Raw genomic sequence first — 21,265 nt, forward strand, 5'->3', positions numbered from 1 at the left:
GTTTGATGGAGAAAGCCAGTCTAATGCATATTTCAACTTGTAACTGTGACAACTCATAGAACCTCTCCAATATAGGTAAGAGCTGCATGTTGCATAAACATTTAAAGTGTAAATGAATAAGTTATACTTCTTTTCAAGAGAAAATATTTTCTCTCTAATCATAAGATTTTTGTAATCAGACTTTCATATTTCCACTTCACACAGACAACAGACAGAAAGATTTCTTAATTTTGCTGCTGCTGTGTTAGGAGATGGGGTTCAGCAAGACAAAGTTAAAGGGCTAAATTATGAGCACTTTAAGTAGTTATCATCTTCACTGTCACAATGCTACTCATGCCTAATAAGTAGGAAATACAAGTGTTCCTTTCACCTGTAGTTCCAGCAACACTGCTTCCATTCTTCTGCAACATACAATTTTATTTTTTTAAAAAGAACAGTCCCTATGACTTAAGATAGTACTAGGACAAAATGTGACTGCATTTTTTTCAGTAATCAACACTGGAACTAACATTAGTTATAAGGCAGCAATGTGTGTCATCATAAAATAGGAAGAAAAAATATAACCATTCAACCTTGGATGAGGCTCTGACACGCTTTTAGATAAGTACTCTGATAGGCTTTTAGAGCACAATTATAAATAATTTAATCAAATAAACAAATAAATCTTCAGTGAAGTCATGTGTGTTTTAAGTCGGGATACAATTCTATGAATGCCGCAGAAACATATTATTCCTGCATTTCTACATAAAACGAAATGTCATTTTGTATAGATACAGTACAGAGTACAGCAGACAGCTATGAAAGAAATGCAATGATAGGCATGTTTAAACATACGCAAATCATGTACTGCAATACCTTGGGCTCAGCATATACTTCTGCACATACATGCTTATGTGATTTTATACCAATTAATAGTTTAACTAAGTTTATAGAACTGCTCATCTGCCTAAAAATAAATCTGCATGCAAGAATGCAGAAAAGCAAAATCTGACAGATTTCTATCAGCACTTTAATCATCTTTAAGTTGTTTTTTTTTCTCCCACAACAGCTTCAGACTATATGGCTGTTCTGCATTTTTAATCTGAATCTTGTATTAAACAGAATGCAAAATTCTGTTTAAAAGGAAAAAGTTAAACTAGCTGGCATATCCATAATGAGAAGTCTAAGAACCTCAGTGAAAAAATCTGGGATCTCCTTATATAAAGAGCATGATGTTGAACAGCAGCTGTACAAAATGTAATCTTGGCTTAATCCTTCTGGGTTGGTTACTAACTCAACTTGTGCCTTTTCTTATTAAGCATAAGCAGTGGTTATAATATTTTGAAAGACATAAATAATAATCTAGTTTGGCAAAGTTACCTTCTACGACTAATTATTACCTTTTTAGCAGTGGGAAAAGGCAAAGACTGCAGAAAAGAATTTCCAAAATACTTACCACAGTTTGATGGTTGACCTGGATCACCTCATCACCAGCATGGATTTTCTTACATTGGTCAGCAGGAGACTAAAGATAAGAGACAATAATTAACTTTACGTGGGGGGAGATGGGGAAGGGAAGGGCAGGAATTAAACCAATGAATGTTGAAGGAGGCAAGAAAGCTGTGCCCAAAGTAGTATTATTTCTATCAAATAACAATAATCAGTCATATTTATGAAAACTGTATTTATAAGGGAGTATGTTTTTGCTGGTTACAGATGGCAATTTGATGAAGTAATCTAGAATCCCACTTCCATTAGTGGTGAACAGCCCTTTTGATGGGTCGAATTATTCTAGCTTCTTCACCTCTCTGTGGAGAGTATGAGCAGTCAGTCTTACTGGGAATACATTGAGTGAATTTATATCCCATTGAAGTAAATCTGTTAAGTCAACAAATACTGAGCTTACTGCATGGTCAGGGAGAGGACTGGACCAACCATGCGTGTAACAGAAAAGCAGGTCCCCCAGTCCTTTATATAGCAGTTTTACTGCTTAAGTGCACTGAAGATACTCTGCAAATACACTAGCTCCAGCACTTCCAACACAGTAGTAGATTAACCATTTGAACACAAAAGGTGGTAATTTACAAATAGATAATGTCGGTGACAGACTAGCTCTTCAGGAGATATTTTTTTTATATATATATATATATATACATACACACACACCTATACACACACAGTATTCCATATATACCATTCGCATAATTTGGGGATCACCGAGCTGAAAAACTCCCTTATCCTAAATAGAGATTCTTCTGACAACATTAAAATGGATTAAAACCCATTGAAAAGCTACTTGAAAATGGTCAACTGCTATTTAGCAAACCATTTTTAAATGCTTCAATGAAACCAGATCTTAAATCTGTAAGGCACGCAGATCAGCAGTCATACTTAAAAGCAGAGAACTGAGAATTCAAGGGAACTTACTTGCATTGTGCACTAGCTTACAAGAGTGTTCTACTGACACAGAGTACACCAACTTGAAATTTAGGAGAAAATAACCAGAAAAAGAATTAGAGAGCCAAGACATCACCTTGAGAAATAAGTCACAGTGGAAGTTAGCTGTTAAGGAAGTAGACCTGCCAGGAGACTTGGACAAGGTTGAATGTTTATTCTACTTGTTAGAGTCAGAGAGAGGAGTGGACAGATTGTCCCATCTCCAAGAACACAGAAACATTTAAAGCAAAATACTCTTTGAGTAACAGTTCAAGTTCCCTGTCCAAGTAAGCAGACTTCTAAAAAAGGCAGAAAAAAAGCCACGTGGAGCTACAGAGAATGGTCAAACTCTAACACTGTTGAAGAAGATCCTCACAGAAAAGGAGTGACATTATCAAAACTTAGTTCAGTTCCTGGATTTTTTTGGAGTCAGCCTATAACATAAATTGCCCATGGCACAAGAGCCAGATGTCAAATGCAAAGGAAGAAAAGATTTACCCAAACTAAAAGTGACTTGTAGAAGTCTGTATTCATGACCTCACTGCATACCAGTCAAGACTTCCAGGAAACACACAGGAGCTCTTCAGCTGGACAGTTTTCACCACCCAAAAGTCCCACCCATCATTTCCATCCCCTTCTTGGATAGAGATTAAAAAACTAAGAAAAATAAAAGGAACAAAACCCCAAATCACCAGTGGGAAGAAAATGACTGCAATTACTTCTAAATAAAACACTCATGACACTCATGTATGAGGAGGTCAACTCCAATAGTCAGCACCTGCTGACTAATCAATAGATTCTGCAGTTTGCACAGGTGCTGAAGAGTAGTAAGAGACAAAATTAATTATTCAATCAGTAGAGGAAAAAAAAGCCAATAGGGCAAATAGCCAATATTTGACATAGTGATTCCAAGTGTGTCATAGGTGCTATTGCAAGCACAGCTTTTACCTTCAGCTTACTGCTTGCTTATCATTCCTAACCTTGCTCTGCCCAACATCCCCAACACAAGCTACCTTCCAGTTCCTCATCTGCTGGATCTCTGCTTGTTTTTTCATAAGGGCTTCTGTCTCTCCTGTAGTTGGGAGCCTAGCCCTTGAGATAAACTACTTGGTCATCACAGCCAGATCTCAACTCCTGTCATCTGAGTCCTTCTGCACTAAAATAAACAAGATTTTTACCTATGTACTTTATAGGATGGTGTGCAGAACTACCTGGATTCAGTGCCAGTTTCTCCTTTTAGTGGACACTTGCAAAATTTTGGCAGACTGGTCTTTCACACAGGACTAAACATATAACAAAGATATTTCTAGAATTCAGTGTGAATACAAACTTGATCACTTTAAACAGTGAATAAAAGGTAAGCAGGAAATGCAGGTAAACACTACCATTCGTAACATTTAACTTCAGCTGAGGTTAGTTGGAAAAGCAAAGGCCTGGTCCTTTCTCTTTTTAGCGGCTTTCCTGGCTTTGATGAGACTGAGCTAATTATTATCTTTTAAAATTAAACACTGGCTCTGAGGTCAATTATCCCTTCAAAAGGAATGAAAAATCAATTTGCTGAAATGCCAGAAATTAAAGGTCTTTGAAGCTGGTTTATCTGCACATGTGATTGTACTTTTAGCAAAAACAAAAAAACAACTTCATATGGTGGTGTCTTATCAAAAAGTTCTGACATCTAAAGTTTAGTCAAAATAAAAATAAAAATTTTAGTGGCTGGCAATTTAGTAACTCCTCATGTGAATTTCAATTATAAATATATAAATATTTTCCCTACAAACTGCATTATATTTCTAAAATGAATTACAGTAAAAAAGTGGATTAATTATAGCATGAGTAATTCAATCTATGAACAAAATCTGTTGCGACATAATCAAGATGGATCATTCATAAGTTTCAGGACCCAAGATATACATACATTTATTTTAAGACTTCTAAATGCTGCCAATGGCATTAATACAAATAAGCAAAAAAAATTTAAGTTTAATTTGCGTTAGACTTGTCTTCACAAACTGTGACACACAAATCATCAGGCTTTCCATGGGTTTGTGCTGTCTAAAAACTGAGTGACAGAAACTGCATGATGCAATACTACTCAATATATATAGATCAAGTACAACAAAATATCACATATAAAGCTTATCCGTATGGGCCAGCATACCATTGATGTATGCCAGCAAGTATTTACACCATTGGCTAGCTGCACAGTGCTAATTTTATGTTCCTTGGGTGTCAGCATTACATAATTTCAATATTAGCTTTATAAAATTTAAACTTGTAATTTATCCAGCTATATGCTGTTAAACAGATCCAAGACTGAATGAAAACAGTGTGGCTAAAACACTGTATGAAAAACAGAACGGATGGGTCTTATTATGAAGCCTGTCATAGTAATTAGATTGCAGCAGTTGAAGTAAATTTATTTTTTTTTCAATTCTACAATTATGAATTGCAAGCTAAGTAACAAGAAGGATATTTAGAAGCTACTTCATTATTCTTGTCACACAAAACTGTTTAGTTTTTCTATGATCAGTCATACTGATTTATGTGCTGCAGCAATTCTGTGCGCTTTTGGTTCAGTTTTGCCTAACGCTTCTGGGACTACAATGAAAATTATAATTAATAGATTTTTCTTGGTGTCTTCTGTATTTTTACTACAGATGATGGAAAATACGAAAATACAATGGTGCTTAACTTCTCCTAATACAATTCTTTCAGGAATGATTATTTTCATAAAAGAACTTTTTTATACATCCCACACAATAGTTATTTGGATTGTTAACTAACTTGTTTTTTTAACATAGTCAAATCATCCGTCCCCTCCTGTCCATGTAGCAAAATCTGTTTGCTCCTTTTCACAATTTTCCCCTTCTTAGTGATAGTTCTGTCAGTAAATACTGCTAGCTTTGAAAACTTTCTGGTTTATCAAAGATTATTCTATAACCTGTCTGATATGAAATAGAATATTTTAAGTTATCTTTCTCCATTACCCATGTTTTTTACATCCACCCATACTGCTGATATTGTAACTATTTAAAAATTTATTATTTTAGAATCTATTTTACTGAATTGCTCAGACATACAGAAGCTACTAATTTTCTGAGTCAATCCTAGGACAGGCATCATCTTCAAAAGCCTAATTTTTCTAACATAATTTTTAATTTAATTTGTAATTAGGGGAAAAAAAATCACAAAAAAATTACTGTCCGTTCTAAGAAGAAAACAAAGAACTCTTAGCAAAAAAGTAGTCGTCACTGTATAACAATATTTACCCATTGCATAAAGTAAGCTGACTGTACGTGTTCAGGGATGTTCAGATGACAACTATGCTTAACAGTAACTCTGCAATTTTGTGAATACTCTGGTCAATATAAATGCCTGAGGCAGATTTTTTTTCCCCTGTTATATTATTTCTACTGTTCTATTGACAGAAAAATACTTCTTTTTTTATAAGAATCTAAATTGTCTGATGTTCTGAGAGATTTATCTAAAGTAGAGAACAAAAATTAAATACAACCAATATTAATTTAGAGTAATGATGATGCTCTTATGTGAAAAAAATTTACTTAATATAAAGGAAAACACTTTTATGCCAGAGAGAAAATATATACATGAACACTGTTAGAAAGTTATATTAGAAGAACCACTGAGGACAGGAGTTCAAGATTTTAATTTCATTATAATGTCAGTTATTAGTCACTTCATCACAGATATTTTTCTATGTCTATTTTCAGGGGTTCCAATTTTTTACAAAGATAATATAGGTACAGAAAAGATAAAGTACTAATAAAAAGTGGCTTAATTTAAAGCAAGTTTTCATATTACAAAATGCACTGCAGATATACAGAAAATACTTGTATGCATGACAAAAGTCATTTAGAATAAAGAAGCTCACATTTTCAGTTGTTCCTGTGATTACATGTAGTCCATCATATGTTGATTTGATATACATTCCCTGAAAAAAAGAGCAAGAAATGTAATTGATATTTGTAGGAAACAAATGCATGATGTTTGCATGGAAATTAAAATGGTATGTTTATTCCAGTTTAAGGACCATAACATTTGAACAGACTGGAAGGAACCATGGTCAATTAACATTTGCAAATTTAAGTTAAACAAATATGTATCAGGACCCACTGTAAACAGCATAGTTTTCTCACTTAATGCTTTTTTTTTTTATTCCAAACAGAGTTTTTGGACCAAATTCAACACTGAACATCAGCATAAAAGCTCATTCCTATTCAGTATTTGAAATATTTAACATGACCTCTTTCTATTACTAGTGACATTAAAAAAGTATCAAAACTGAAACCATGAACAGGAATAGTCTCTAAATTTAAATGCCCCATCTGCAGAGAGTAACTGATTCAATAAAAATGAAACCATAGCCTAGCTCAGAAAATACATAAGCCTGTGCTCATATTGCCAATTTGTGGAGAAAAATGAACTTGGTGAACAGGAGCTTTGTAATTAGTCCAGCAAGAATTCTGCTTCAAGGAGGCAACGGACATGATATAGAGAGACAACCTAAGTAGGTACCTATCTAACTGTACAGACACGCACACAGAGCCTTAAATGTCAGTGAGACTCAATTGCTTGTATTCTTGCCTCTCAGGAATAAGGTCATAGCTTCACATCTCGCCATATACTATGGTTATCCATCAAATTTTGAAATCTAATTAATCTAATTGGTACATTGTACTGCTGATTCATTATCCTTTCAATAATTCTGCATCACCTTGTGCTGTCAGAATGGAAGCTTAGAGCCCCCAGCAATACGAAAGAACATTTTGTTCACAGAACCCAATTTCAAACAGCAACGAAGATCTTCAGGCTGGGTGTTTACACACACACACAGAAAAAAGAAAAAAAAAGGTAAAAAAAATACAAAGTTAAGATCATATCACTCTTTACAACTATCTAAATTGCAAGGGTATAGAGAAGATGGAGCCAAACTCTTTTTGAAAGTGCACAGGAAGACGATGAGAAGCAAGGAACACAAGTTGGAACTATATAAAAAAAAAAAAAAAAAAAGACACCCCCCCCCTCCCCCCCAATTTCACCATTAAGGTGAAAAAACACTGGAACAGGTTGCCAAGGTTGTGGAATCTGTGGAATCTCTGACTTGGAGATGATCAAAACTTGACTGGATGAGGCCCTGATTAACCTTCTCTAGCTATATCTGCTGTGATTTTTCATCCTGAGAAAATGTGACTTCTATCTTAATGTAAACTAATTCCATTTCAGCAAGTTTTAAGTTTATTTAAATTTTAAAAGTAAAGACTGTCTAAAACTGAGAAGGATGCTTAACTCTGCTGCACAGGAAACTCCATTTTAGATTCTACTCATCGTGACTACTTGTTCTCTTAAATGAGAATGCTTCATAAGCTATTTCATTGTAAATAACAAAGATGTCCAAATTAGATCTTGAAATCACTTTCACAAAATGTGATCAGTTGGAAGAAAGAAGTTTCTGTGGAGTCTTCCACTATTTCCTTCTATACAGTTGGCTTAATTTTATCAGTGTTCACTATTCTATTGTTTCTGTAGCACCTTCAACTGTTACTGACAAACATCTGATTCTCTTTGCCAAATGAAAGTCATAAACAAGAGCACTAGATTATGAAAAACCCTGAAGGTTCTCATTGAGAATGGGACGTTGAGTGTCCATTAAAAATCTTAAATAAATATTTAAATCCATCTAGCATGTGTAACGCTGGATTTCCACAGTGAACTTTTAGCCGGAATGTTACGCAACATTGCTGCATCCATCACAGAAGTCTGTTATTTTAACACATAGTAGACTTCAGTAACATTTCCAGCCACACTTTTAATGTCAAATTTAATATCACAGTTCTAACACCCTACTTGTTTTGTCAAGATTCATTCCCCACTTAAGAAACCAACAGACTAAAATTTTTAAGGCCAAAACAGAACCTAGTGCTAAACTTTTCACTAAATTTTATCACATATTTCTTCATAAAGTCCTTAGCCTCTTGTTAAACTATGTGTATTTTGGGAAAAAATCAAATTATAATTTTATCTCTTAACATATGCCATCCAAGATACATAAAACCTGACTACTCACTAAGAATTACCCTACATTTTGCTATCTGCTCTTTCATCTTAGCTATTAAACTTTAAGAACAAAATATATAAAAATAAACGATTTCAGTGAATGTCTCATAGCCTTCAAATTATCCTAGATAAGGCTTTCATCCTTGTTTTCCCAGAAGAAAAATAATGAAAGAGCTTGTTCCTTGTTGACCATTACAGTAGCACCGTATCTCCTAGATTTGTTACTGGAAAACCTTGAAAGATTACATTCTATCTAAAAAAATACAAAAATTGTTATATTCATTTTTATTGTATATAGTTCAGAATGCAGGGTATTTAATATAATATATATTACATATCTATCATATATAAAATAATAGTTCCAAAAACATTTCTCCACTTGAGAGAAAGCTTTGAGTATAATACTCAAAACAAGATTTAAAGTATTCTTAAACAGAACCCCTTGAAAATCATACAACAATTCTGAAAACAGCTTTATTTAGTCTATGTCATCTGTTCTAGAGGCCAGATACGTTCCCTGCTTCAAATCACTCTTTCCAACCCTGTAAACATTTTTCCTTAAAAAAAACCCTGTCCTTGATATGCTGACTGTCAGCACTTGCCTATCCTTTTACAACAGATAATGCAGTGTGTAACAAAGTGTGTGCAGTTCAATCCAGCTCTCAATTGCTTTCTGTGCTAGGAAGATTTTTAAAGGACAATTTATCCTTCAACATGAAAAGACACTGACACTTAGAAAAATATTGTTTCTAAAGGACAATCTGTGTCAACTCTACTTTAGTGACTGGTGTGCTTCATCCCTACCCCCATCCTCATTTTCCTTTTTAAAATCAGTATTTGTAAAGAGAAAGACTTGAATCTCCAGGCTTATTTTAAGCAATACTGGCACAGGTTAGCAGAACCCCTCAAAAGTTTAAGTTGTTCATATATATACACACAAAGTAGCTTACTGATATAAATGAGAGATTTAAGGGGATCACTTTCATCAAATTCCCAGTGAAAAACTAAAAATCATTTACTCTGGCTTATAAGAAATGTCCAAAATTGCAAAACTTTGTCATTTGGAGAGCTATTAATTCTGTGAAGCCAGAAAAAGCATGCAAGTATTAACAGGCTGGATTAGGCAAAAGAGCTGGACGTTGCTTTCAATTTAATGGGCTATTGGCTATTTTTTTATTCATCAATGTTTCATTCCATTTCCACTAATATAAGCATTTTTTATGGTTAATAAGCCTAAAAAAAATGGAAATACATTCTGAGAAATTTTTTGTCAGATAACGTAAGTTCCAGGCAAATACTGATTTAATACTGCAGTTGAAGAATTGAAGCAGCAAGCCTCTTTTTCCCAAGCCCAGATATGAATAGCTAAGTAGATCCTGTTGTGACAACTGCTGACACTTCTGGAACTGTTAGAAATAGTTATTTTGTTTACAGTTATTTTATATTGTACCTATGGCTTAAAGCAGCCATATTGATTCAGTATATTCAAGAGTCATATTCTTCTGTAATAATGTATTTTTACATAGGCACAATCCTAAATTAACTTGTAAACAAATTTATTAAAAGGTTCCACATATCCGCTATTCTGATCCTATTAACTTCTGTTATAAAACCTGATGGAAATGAAGATATACTTTTGTAAGCTAATTATTCTCATAGAACTCTTAACACAAACTGCTTGCAAACTATTTCATAGATTTCAGCCATATAAGCTGTCAAAGTAAACCTGCAAAAACATCAGGCTAAGACTAAATAAGAAGAATGTTTTGTCAGTGGGTTTCACAGACAAAAAGCACATAAACAAGGGAACTGCTGAATCCTGGAATCCATCATAGGGTCTGGATGGGAGATTTTCAGCGGGAAGTGGCTTTTTTTCCTGTTGTCTCCCACCTCCCTCTGTCTTCTGGTCCTTCCTCTTCAACATAAATGGCTATCCCTCTCAAGTTTTGTTGCCTATTTGGTCTCTATAACACAAGCTTCTTCCCTGCTCCTGCCCATCAGCTCTAGTCTCTCCTGCGTTCAATGCCCCAAACACAATCTTCCCACAAGGTTTTTCTTGGAAGACATCCAGTCCCAGAATCAGTATTCAGGCAGAAGGGATGGAACTCATCTGCTTAAACAGTGATATCCAGAGAATATTCGATCACTTCAAAGTAACCAAGAAATATGCATGCGTTTGGCAGATATGACAGAGAACCTTCTGGAGTGGCAACTGAAAGATGGGCATCTAAAATGGTACCAGATATCTACATCTATGCAACTGAGTCCTACTGTAGAGGTTTCTCCTATCTCTTTCCTTCCAGTTTCAGTTGCTGCCCTCTCCACCCACCTGTCTTCCTTCCTTTCTTTCTACTACTCTTGAGGCTCACAAATGTCCATTCTCCTCGTCTAACCAGTTCCAGGGCTTTCCTACCATATCCTTCACTATCACAACCTGTTCTATTCTTTCTAACCAAGTAACTCAGTTCCAAATCTTCTGTCCTATTACTGGTCTATTTTCTGCTCTTACAAGCAGAATTTCACTGGAGTCCTTTTTGAAAATTATTTTGCTCCTTTTTTCAAGAAGAGATTTTTATTCTTTCTAGTTTCTTCTTGAATCCCACAAATTATCTCAGAGCATAGAAGAATGACAAACTATACCCCTTACCTTTGGGCAAGAGTTGAGTATTCTCATTCACTCTGTGAAGATGGCTCAGACTAGTCAACACTTAGTGGGTTAGAAATAAAATAAATAGTTGCTCTTTAATAACTGTGATATGTCAGGTATGAAACTCCAAAGAATTATACTGATACATGAGAAGTGCTACAGAACAAGGAAATGTTTCAGAGGCTGTTGTATCAAGAATCTGACTGTTCCTGAGTAACTCTGTCACTGTCCCGTAATGAGAGAGTGACTTAGAGGTTTTTAATTAAAATCTGACCTTTGAAAATATATGGGAAGGAATTAGCCACTTAAAATCCCATTTTGAAGAGACTATTCCCCACTTGTAAGTGGAATTTCCTTGAAAAATTTCTTGCACAGTCATCTGGTTAATTAACCAGGATATAATGACAGCAGTGTATTTTTAAGTGTCAACAACTATTCCCAGGTTAATCCATGGATATTTCAGACAATATTTGAAGAGCTCCGAACTTCTCAATGGGACTAAAGTCCCTCAGCAAGAGGATTTCTGGTTCATACTTCCAACACTTCCAACTGTAGGCCATCATTCCTTTTTGGTAACAATAACCTATTATCAGAAGGTTCATGTTTTCATACCACTTCTTTGCTGGAATATGACAAAATACTTCTGCATGAAAAATTCAGGTATTTGAAACTACAGTAAAACGGTCTATGTGGCTCAACAGCACTTCTACAGGGAGAAGAATACAGGCTCTACTTTTAAAAAGCAATGACGCATCAATAGCAAAGATGTGTGTTTGTAATGCTACAAACTATCAGGGAACTGTTACACTCCCTGATCCTTTGCTCCAAACATAAAATGGTTCTTTAACCTTGTTTTAACTATAAAATTTGGACAGAGGCATATAAACAAATGACAAGACCCTGCCTTAAGAAGGAGGCTGAAAGAGCTTTTTGTTTAAATATCATGCCATTAAAAAGTCCTTCTCAAAAATCTTTTTTGGTCTGCCTTATATGTTGCCATCTTTTGCCCAAATTTATACTAAACATCTCCACTTCCTTTCCTGCAATACAACTTCCACTTTTCAAAAGATTTATTTCTAGGATCTTCTATTATTCTTCTGTATAAGCAGAGTTTGGTTTGTTTTGGCTTTTTGGTCCTTTTTGAGCTTCCCCACCCAATTTATTCTGAAACCTTAACACTTTTTTTTTTTTTTTTTAAGTCTTTAAGATACTTCCTAGTGTTTTTTACCTTATTTAGTGCCCTTTTTCATTTCCTTTTCACTAGCTTACTTTTTTAAAAAATGAGAATCCTAAACTGATTCTCTATTAGCATACTAACAGCTCTATGTATTTATCTGAGCCATCTGACTCAAAAGAGAGTTTATTCTACTTTCTTATGTTCCTTTTACTAAATCCTACCTAAATAGAAACCTATGGACAACAAAAAAGGTAGACTATGAGAACCTTTCTATGTCAAGCATGATGGAACATTGTCAATTTTCTGTAAGCCTTTAAAAATAATCTGAAATAATTAGATTAGCACCCAAACAGTTTTAGGACAGCTATATGTATTTCCACAAAAACATTGCCTTCATAGTCTACCCTTTCTTCTTGCATCTTCTTGCAATTACTTTCTTGTAACAATGGAAAAGATTGGCCCCATAACCTTAAATTACAAATTCCACATAAAGACAAGTACTATTTGAAAGGGTAGCTGTACATTAGATAGATGAATAATCCTTAATAAAGAAGGGTCCTTTGCATCTGGCAGCTTGTCTGTTTGGCTTTTTTTTTTTCCTCCAATGATACACAGCTGGTCTTATAAAAATGTTTATTCGCACAAACTTTGCTTCCCTTAAATTTTTAAATGAAACAGGGAAAGTTCCCTCTGCAGAAAATTAATAAAGTTGTGGGTATAAGAAGCGTATATAGTAAATGTGGCAGATTACGCTGTTTCTATCAGCAGTAGGAAGCTCAGAGAGAAAACAACAACAAAACAAAAAAAAAAAGGAAAGGAAGAAGAATAAAAGTGCTAGTGCACTCCAGAAGCAAAACATTTTTCAGACATCAGAAGATATAAAACCAAACAATAAAAACCCAACAGCCTGCCTGTTTAGAATCTCCTGCCTGAGAGTAATCATTAATCTCATCAAAGAAGATTAAAGTTGCAGTTACACAGAAGCATCTTTAAATATATGTACAGCACATCAAGTGCAGAAGGTTAAAAAAAAAGTTTAGTCCAAAATAATACTGGCTCTAAAAAAAAATAAAATAAAAATCTTCCATTACGGACAATCCCTGACCATCCAAGAGCAGCAGGAGGAAAAAAACCCCGAGCCTCAAAACCCCCTCAATGTTCCAATCTTACGGATGGTCTCTACATCCATCAACTCAAATAGAACACCGGTTCCCTTAGCCTGCCTTTGTTTATCGGACAGAAAAACTGCTCCAAAGCTGGCTCTGGACTTAGTCTGAGGTAATGAATAGTAAAGTTTGCACAGCCTTTCACCTACCCTCACCCTCAAGGATTTAGTAGCAAGCTTAGGAGCTGCACCTCTTTCCCTGCAAACAGTAACACAGAAACTCTTGTCTCAATGGCCTATTGCTTATGTCGGGTCCATCAAGCCAAGACATTTAAAGTCAGTGCTGCTGCACCAGCTTTGTCTAATCAATAAATAGAAATTCTGGGACTCCTAAATGTAGAATTTGGATCTATAGGCTTTTGAAACATAATAAATTCTGGGGGAGTAGATTTTTCAAATATCAATTTTTTGAGTAAAATCTTGCCTTGTACTGAGCAGTTATGTGAAGTGTCAAAAAATTAAAATCATGCTGTAGTTTATTTGCCACAAGTTATTGTAACTTCACAGGGAAGTTTACCACGCAATGCGGTGGAATGGAAACCTATCTTTCTCTAAGCAGAAAGAAAAGTAATTTGTAAAAAGCATTTGAAAGTATAAAAATGACCCATTTTCCTTTGTTATGCTACGATTGACACTATAAATAACTCAAAGAATTGAAAAACTAAAAGCCAAGGAAGGGAATTTTCTTATATCATGAAGTTAAAGTTATTTTATTCTATTCTATTTCATAAAAACTTATGTATGCATGTTCTCTTTCTGTCAGAGCTGACAGCAGTTCTCACAGTCTAATACTTTTTTAGTACAGGAATTTATTTCAAGTTTGTCAAATTGGTAGTTTGAAACAAAGTTTTGCCTTCCAGACATCTTATTCAGGCTGATCATGCAATACACTTCAGATGTAAATGGTATTACCATACCCAGTACTACAATTCAGAAGTGTTTTACAATCTTTAAAGTTACTTTAAAATTAAAAAGAAAATATATGGAGGGTGTTTTAGTATTTACCACTGAAAATTCAGTGGCTAAATTGGGAAAAGGAGGAAGCAATTTGACTGGTGTGTGCAACTGGTACAGCCTGGGAAGGAATGGAAAGAGAGAAGAAAAAACCCAGTATGGTTCTGGAGGCCAGAAAATGCCTGCAGAGATCAGAATGCGAACACAATCATCAGTAACTAGGACTGGAACCTAAAATGCGTGCTTCCCAATGCAAATTCTTTTGTCCAGCAAACTGCCACGAAACTACCAACAGAGAGTGTGTTCTGAGGAATGCATGAGATAAGATTATTTTTTAATAAAGCAGACTGAAAAAGAAGATACTTTAAGAGAGGAAAAAAAAAGATTACTATTAAGCTCATAAAAGCATGGACAGAAAGTTAGAAAAAGCTAGAACTGAAGGTACACATTCAAATGACATACAGTCCCTTTGTGAAAATGCTTTATGATCCAGAATTTATTTAAACAATTAAACACACAGACACTGCCCTGCAGGAGTTCTGACTCTGTGTAGTAACTGTATGGACTTGGACCTGGAAATGAATTCAGTTTATGTGTAAGCTTATGCAATGTCTATAGCATTTCTGGCTCATTTGTTGAAGAAATTAGAAGGCACATAATAAAAGCAGTTCTGCAAATGGGGTTTTGAAAACAGAGAAAGACTCATAATTAAGTCAACTGAATATCATTCCAGATAACTGAATTCTTATATCAATCTGAGTAATTTACAACAGATTTTTCACCAATGGCAAATAATTGTGTTCATTTTCTAGGTGCTAACCCTATAGGAAGCTGAAGCTAGAGTTCTCAGTAGCTCTGAAAACCTTAGCTACACTTAAAACCAAGAGAGACTGTGTTTTAAACTTATGCTATAAAAGTAACAAGTGTTCTGAAAAATCATATGGTAAGCTTTTCCCAAAAAATAGATTTTTGGTGATTTTGACACAAATTGCTTTGTGCATTTGATTCCTATCTATAAAACTAAAATTACAATATCATTTTCACAAGTGTGTTATGAGGATGAATTAATTAGTGTCAGTGAAGCACTCAATAAGGCCATAACCCCCCCAAAAAACAACTCACGATGAAATTAGTAACTCAAGAGAATGCAGAGCTTAGCTGAAGTGTGGTAAATAAGACCTCAACCCCTACATTGAATGATACAGATAAAAATGGAACTCTGAATACTTTCCATTCAGTGAATAGTGCTCATTTTTCTCTTGAATGGAGCAGAGATCCTGTGGAAAAAAACTGCTATACAATCATGAGAAAGCCATTTGTAATTCATTACTCTGTTCTATATTTGATTCTGATTAATGTTTTCTTTTCCTTTTCACATGATTTTTCTTTTATTCCCATTTATAGTCCTTTTTCATATTTTCTTCTAAACAGAACACAGTGTCAGCAAAATTGATTATAAGGAACTTTGCAACCTAACATGTTACAGTGCCTTCACAATTAGGCACAGGAAAGTCAGTCATTCACTGTGATTTCACTTCATCTAAAAAAAACCCAAACCACCAAAAACAAAGAAAGAAAAAACTGACAGGCAATTTTGATTGCAGTATTTGTCTGATGTCCTCTGTCAGCAGTGCCCACTTACTGCAGTTTTGTTGGCTATGAACTTACGGGTACACTGCGGATGGAGAACTACACCATGGTTCTTCCACCCAGTGATAGAGTCCAGTCTACAGCATCATTACAGCACAGGGTCTGTCTGCCTGGTGTCCTATCAGAAAGGAGAGCCATCTGGAAGAAAGTGTGAACCACATGACAGGCCACACAGTATAGCCAACAACTCTCATCTTGGTCACTCATGCCTTAAAAGTTTAAATTGTACTCCGACACTTCATCATAAGCTGCTTAGAAAGTATACCATTCATACCCAAGAACTCCTGAAATAAACCTGCCTAATACTGCACACCATTAAATTTCAGCTCACTGTAGGACATGCCATTTTTTAAGTAGGCTACATTCTTTCTGTCCTCCACCAGTCTGCACCCCTGTCCTAGATATAGCGCTACCACTGAATAGGAAACACTAGCAATACCAAGCCCTCCTTGTCGAGCTCCATCATCTCTGAGGAAAATACATCCTATCTGTGGTCATGTTCTCTTCAGCACTGATAGTGAACTTTCCTCTAAGTACACCAGCAGAAATATATTACATTTCTGGATAGAAAGGAAAGCTACATAGAGATCCGGACTGCTAGCATGTAGGATGCAGTAGTCTTAATGCAAGTCAAAAGCACTGACAGATTTACAGCATATATACTACACAAGCCGTAAAAGATACTGACCTGGTATTTTCTGGATATCCCTGCACTAACCCAGAAATGAGACCAAGAGGGGAAACTGGGCCACAAAGGGAACACATATGGCTATTAGGATGCAGCAGCACAGCAAGCAAATTGTATGTGTCTTCAGGATTACATACTGGCCTAAGCATCTGTGATGCCACAGAATTAAAATTAAATGTGTTTTATGCTGTTGGTAATGTCCTTTGCTAACTAAAAGAGTGTAAGAATAAAGTAAACTTATGTAGTCATATAAAACCCCCTCATGTTATTAAATTAGATCATTCTCAAATTAATATGCATACCTCAAAATAATTATGCTCTTGTAATTTTGACAGGATTTGCATATGATGTTCATTGCTATTCAATGTCAGAACAAAGAGTAAGGTATTGAAGTAATACAAAACAACTCAACTAAGAGAAATTTAAAATAAATCTGTAAATCACACTGAATTACAAAAAAGAAACATGCTACAATGTGTATAGTGACACTCAAATGTATTTTAATCTGTCAATTCTGGAATTTTCTGCAGATAAGCCTCATGGCTACCAATTTCTCTACCCACTTCCCCTTTTTTTCCACCTCCAACTGCTTCCTCTGACACAGAAACAACGTTCCTGGATTCCTCCTCTTGAAGGGGAAAAAAAGAAAAAAAAAAGAAAAAAAGTCCTGAGAAGGCAGCTGAATACTGTATAAGAGATTGTACTGGGTAAAGTAGCCTGTCTCTTGAAGAGAATATGCAAGAACATGCCGGTGCCTGCAGTGCTACCTTACACTCTAGGTTTTTTTAGGATCTTAGGTTCCCAAACACAATCCCTATCCTCCTATGGCCTACCAATATCAGAATGCTTGTAAAGTAAGGGACTACCAAGGGGAGAAAGAAATCTTCACCCACTGACCCGTAAAACTTCACAAAAATCCCTTGTCCAAAAAATGTAACAGTACATTAACATTTAAAAGTGGTAGTCAAATAATTATTAAACTATCATCTCTGCAGAAAACTTTAATGGTGTGACCCATTACTAATGCAGAGCAGCTGGGACGTTCAGAAGACACCTAACTAGTCTGCTCAGTGAACAATAATTTACTAATATAAGGGATTTATTTTGTTTCTGGGATGATACTTCTGAAAGGTTTATTTGAACTGAATCATTAGGGAAGCATATAACTATTTTTTGCAAGCCCAAGAAACATACCTTCCACTAATAATTTTCAAAGCATGTTAATGATATTCAGTTAATTTTATTTGTTTATGTATGTATTGGGGGATTACTTTGGTACATTCCAAAAACTGCAACATGGCTATCAAAAGACTATAACTTTTCTTTAGGTGCTTATATAGTTACCAGCTGCACATGAAGCCTTAGGAAAAACAGGTTTTACTTTAAAAACAAAATTACAATCCCTTTATTTAGATAAATGTTAATTAAACCACTATCAGAAATCTGATTCAGCTCACCAAAAAAGTAGGACACTGCATGAAAATACATTTTGATTTCTTCATAAATTAAAAAAAGAAATCACCCTAAAGAACTGAGGCTTGTATTCTGTATTCTAACAGTTAAACTGCTTTGCTACTTACCAAACCCTCACTGGGCATAATGCTGGTGAGATGAACTACCTCAAGATGTGCTGACTGTGACACCAGAGAATCAGATGAGAGCGAAATGATGTGGTCACAAATCCCAGACAAGGTTTTACACTACGAAGAAAAACAAGTCAATGTAATTCCTCATATTAAACTGAAACCACTAGTGAAGAAGTTCTTATTCTGAGAACTAATTGAGAATAAACAGATAATTTTACTTCTCAGCATTGTAAAAACTACAGGTATATGAAAGTCAAGAACAAGAGGTTAAGGGAACAGAAAATAGCCATAAATGTCAAGAAAATGTACATGCATGTACAGTTCTTCTGATCAGAAGATTTTACTGTGCACTGAGAACATCTATATATCTAAACTATCTTCTCCACTTGAACTATATGCACATTTTAAAAAAACCCCAAACAACCTGATGAACTTCATCTTATTTGTCATTATAATGTATCATTATAAATACAATAGAAGTCTAGTGAAATACGTAAAAATAAATGCCTTATACACCAATATACTGTTTTGGCTACCAAATAATGAGAGCAACCCATAATTAGGTGAATTCTGCATTATACAACTTAGAATTTTTTTTCTTTGTTAAAAATTACACTGGCAGAAAAGTGCCTTAGTTAATCCATTTCCTGAAGTAAAATTCTTATGCATTTTTAGAACACATCCTTTAACTGATATTCTAGATCACTACAACTATGCAATAATTTTACGTTATCCTGCCTTCCAGCTAAAGATCTCAAAATCTTAACGCCAATCCACATGAACACCTTCAAAGTATGAACCCCATTGCATAGATAGTAGCGGTAATACTGACAGATTAAACCTATCCATCAAAGGCAAACAGTAAGTCTATGGATCAGAAAGGAGCTGATCTGTACTCTCAGAGAATCTTCATGTGTAAAGATTTATTCCTAAATTTGCATGTGTTGCTTAAAGCGTTCCTTCAGAAAGACTATGCCTAAAAATATTTGAAGCTAATCTGAAAGCATTCATTTAGATGAATTTCAGAATGGTCTTCCGGTTGAAGTTGTGCTGTATGCATCTATTTTCCTTTGGGGACTATACTCTTTTTCCCTAATTATAGCAAATTCTAGTGAAATCCCTTAAGGGAAGATTTATTTCAGACATTCGCAAAAGCATGAAGATTTCTAATATCTCGTTTGACACTATACATATAAGTTAAACAAACGAAGTTGTCACAATGAATAAATTAAGTGACTGAATTTATAGATTATATTTCCATTCACTTTATAGTTACTCCTCTGGAAATCCAAGTACAGCTCTGGGCTACTGGATGTGGCATTTGTATTTCGTATCAGCTGCACGATGCAAAGCATCCCATTCAGGTATACATGACTGCATCTAAAGGTCACCATTACCAGAAATATTTCTAGCAGTTTCAGTAAATAAACTTTGCAACAAAATAAAGAACACAGAAGTTTTCAATCAAATTTAATCTTACAAATCTTTACGATCTCCCCACGATTCAGAAAGTTAACTAAAATTTATGCAAGATTTTAGCACGAGGAAAATATTCAAGAAAATTATATTAGAATAATTAAAAATATCAGTTTGCTGTAAAAGTAGTTCAGCAGGTACAAGGGAGGCCCAACAGCAGTTGTAAATAATGCAAAGACTGAGATAGTATAAATGGGAGCAACTGAGCAGAATTTATGAATAATAGCACAGGGTCAGTAAATAATGTTTGATATGGCACTATCAACATGAGATGATACATTAACATAAACTAAAGTATTTTTGGCATTAAAAAAAAAAAAAAAAAAAAAAAAAAAAAAGACCAAGGTCTTGTGTACTAGTTCTCCACAGAGAAGCAAAGCACGTACTCTCCAGGTGGCGCAATACTACTGCAGTTAAGAAAATCTCAAACAAAATTGGGTTCTTCAAGAAGTTCAATACCTGTTGCAGAGGAACTTTACATACAGCTTTACAGGCTGTCCAACACCTAAACCCATTTATTACATTTCTCTCAATGGGCCACGACAAGAACAGAATCTCTTGGAAACCACTAAGTCTTGAAAAAGCCATATAAACTTACATGTCACAACATGTATTTTTAGTATGGCAGGCACTGCTGGGTTGGTACAAAGAGCATAAATTAATAATCTGTATCTACTGCTGAAAGAACAACTAGCAGGTTGTAATTTTTAATTATCATAGGCATACTATATTAGTCTAAAGGACTGATGCAGTTCTGATAACCACATTTTGCTGAAGAGGTATCAAAAAAAAAAAAAGTAACCTGAGTCTTAGACATGCTGTTTAAGTGATCCCTAATATCACTCCTTATCTTTTGCCCTAATACCCGAGTTACAGAGTAGACACCGTCCAGCCATATGACTAGTGAGGGAATGGCAACTGTGCACCTGCAATCACAGCATCTGAGCATATACTGGCCTAATGTGGAGCTCTTCCAAACAAACCTAAACCTCAGTGAATCTCTCCAGTAACCAATGAAGAAAGTCAATCATGGATCATCATTTTAAAAATCTGTCTTTACTTCTAAGTATATCTTTCTTAATATCTTTCAGAAATAAAACAAAATGCCATGTGGTGTTTAAGAGTTATAGATTTTCTCTCTTACAAATGTAAAATTTTACTTTGGAGCATCATAATTATTTTTCTGGAATATTTTCTTTATTTTTCTTTTTATTATTATTTTTAGAAATGAAGTGACCATAAAAGAAATGAACAATTTACAAAGCTTATTCCTGAATTCAGTATCCTTGAAGTAATTTTTTATTATTTTATTTTTAAGATGCTGTGAGAAAGATGGTGTTTCTTCTAAATTCACCCAGAGTTATGATGATAAACATGTTGATTCTTAAAGCCTGGATGCTCTGGATCAGGTAGTTTCAGGTGATTTTGCTCA

General features: G+C 34.8%; 1 protein-coding gene across 1 annotated transcript in view; it reads right to left on the bottom strand.

Annotated features, from left to right (window-relative positions):
- The window catches only part of LOC126050252 (connector enhancer of kinase suppressor of ras 2-like), a 214,815-nt gene that overhangs the window by 84,175 nt on the left and 109,375 nt on the right, over positions 1-21,265 (bottom strand). The window contains exons 6-8 of the mRNA XM_049827892.1: positions 18,352-18,471; positions 6,308-6,367; positions 1,436-1,504 (exon numbers count right to left, since the gene is read on the bottom strand). Coding sequence (XP_049683849.1) covers positions 1,436-1,504; positions 6,308-6,367; positions 18,352-18,471 — 249 coding nt within the window. The remainder of the gene's footprint in view (positions 1-1,435; positions 1,505-6,307; positions 6,368-18,351; positions 18,472-21,265) is intronic.

The sequence above is a fragment of the Accipiter gentilis genome, chromosome 24 (genome assembly GCF_929443795.1).
Source record: "Accipiter gentilis chromosome 24, bAccGen1.1, whole genome shotgun sequence".
In the NCBI taxonomy this organism is placed as follows: domain Eukaryota; kingdom Metazoa; phylum Chordata; class Aves; order Accipitriformes; family Accipitridae; genus Astur; species Astur gentilis.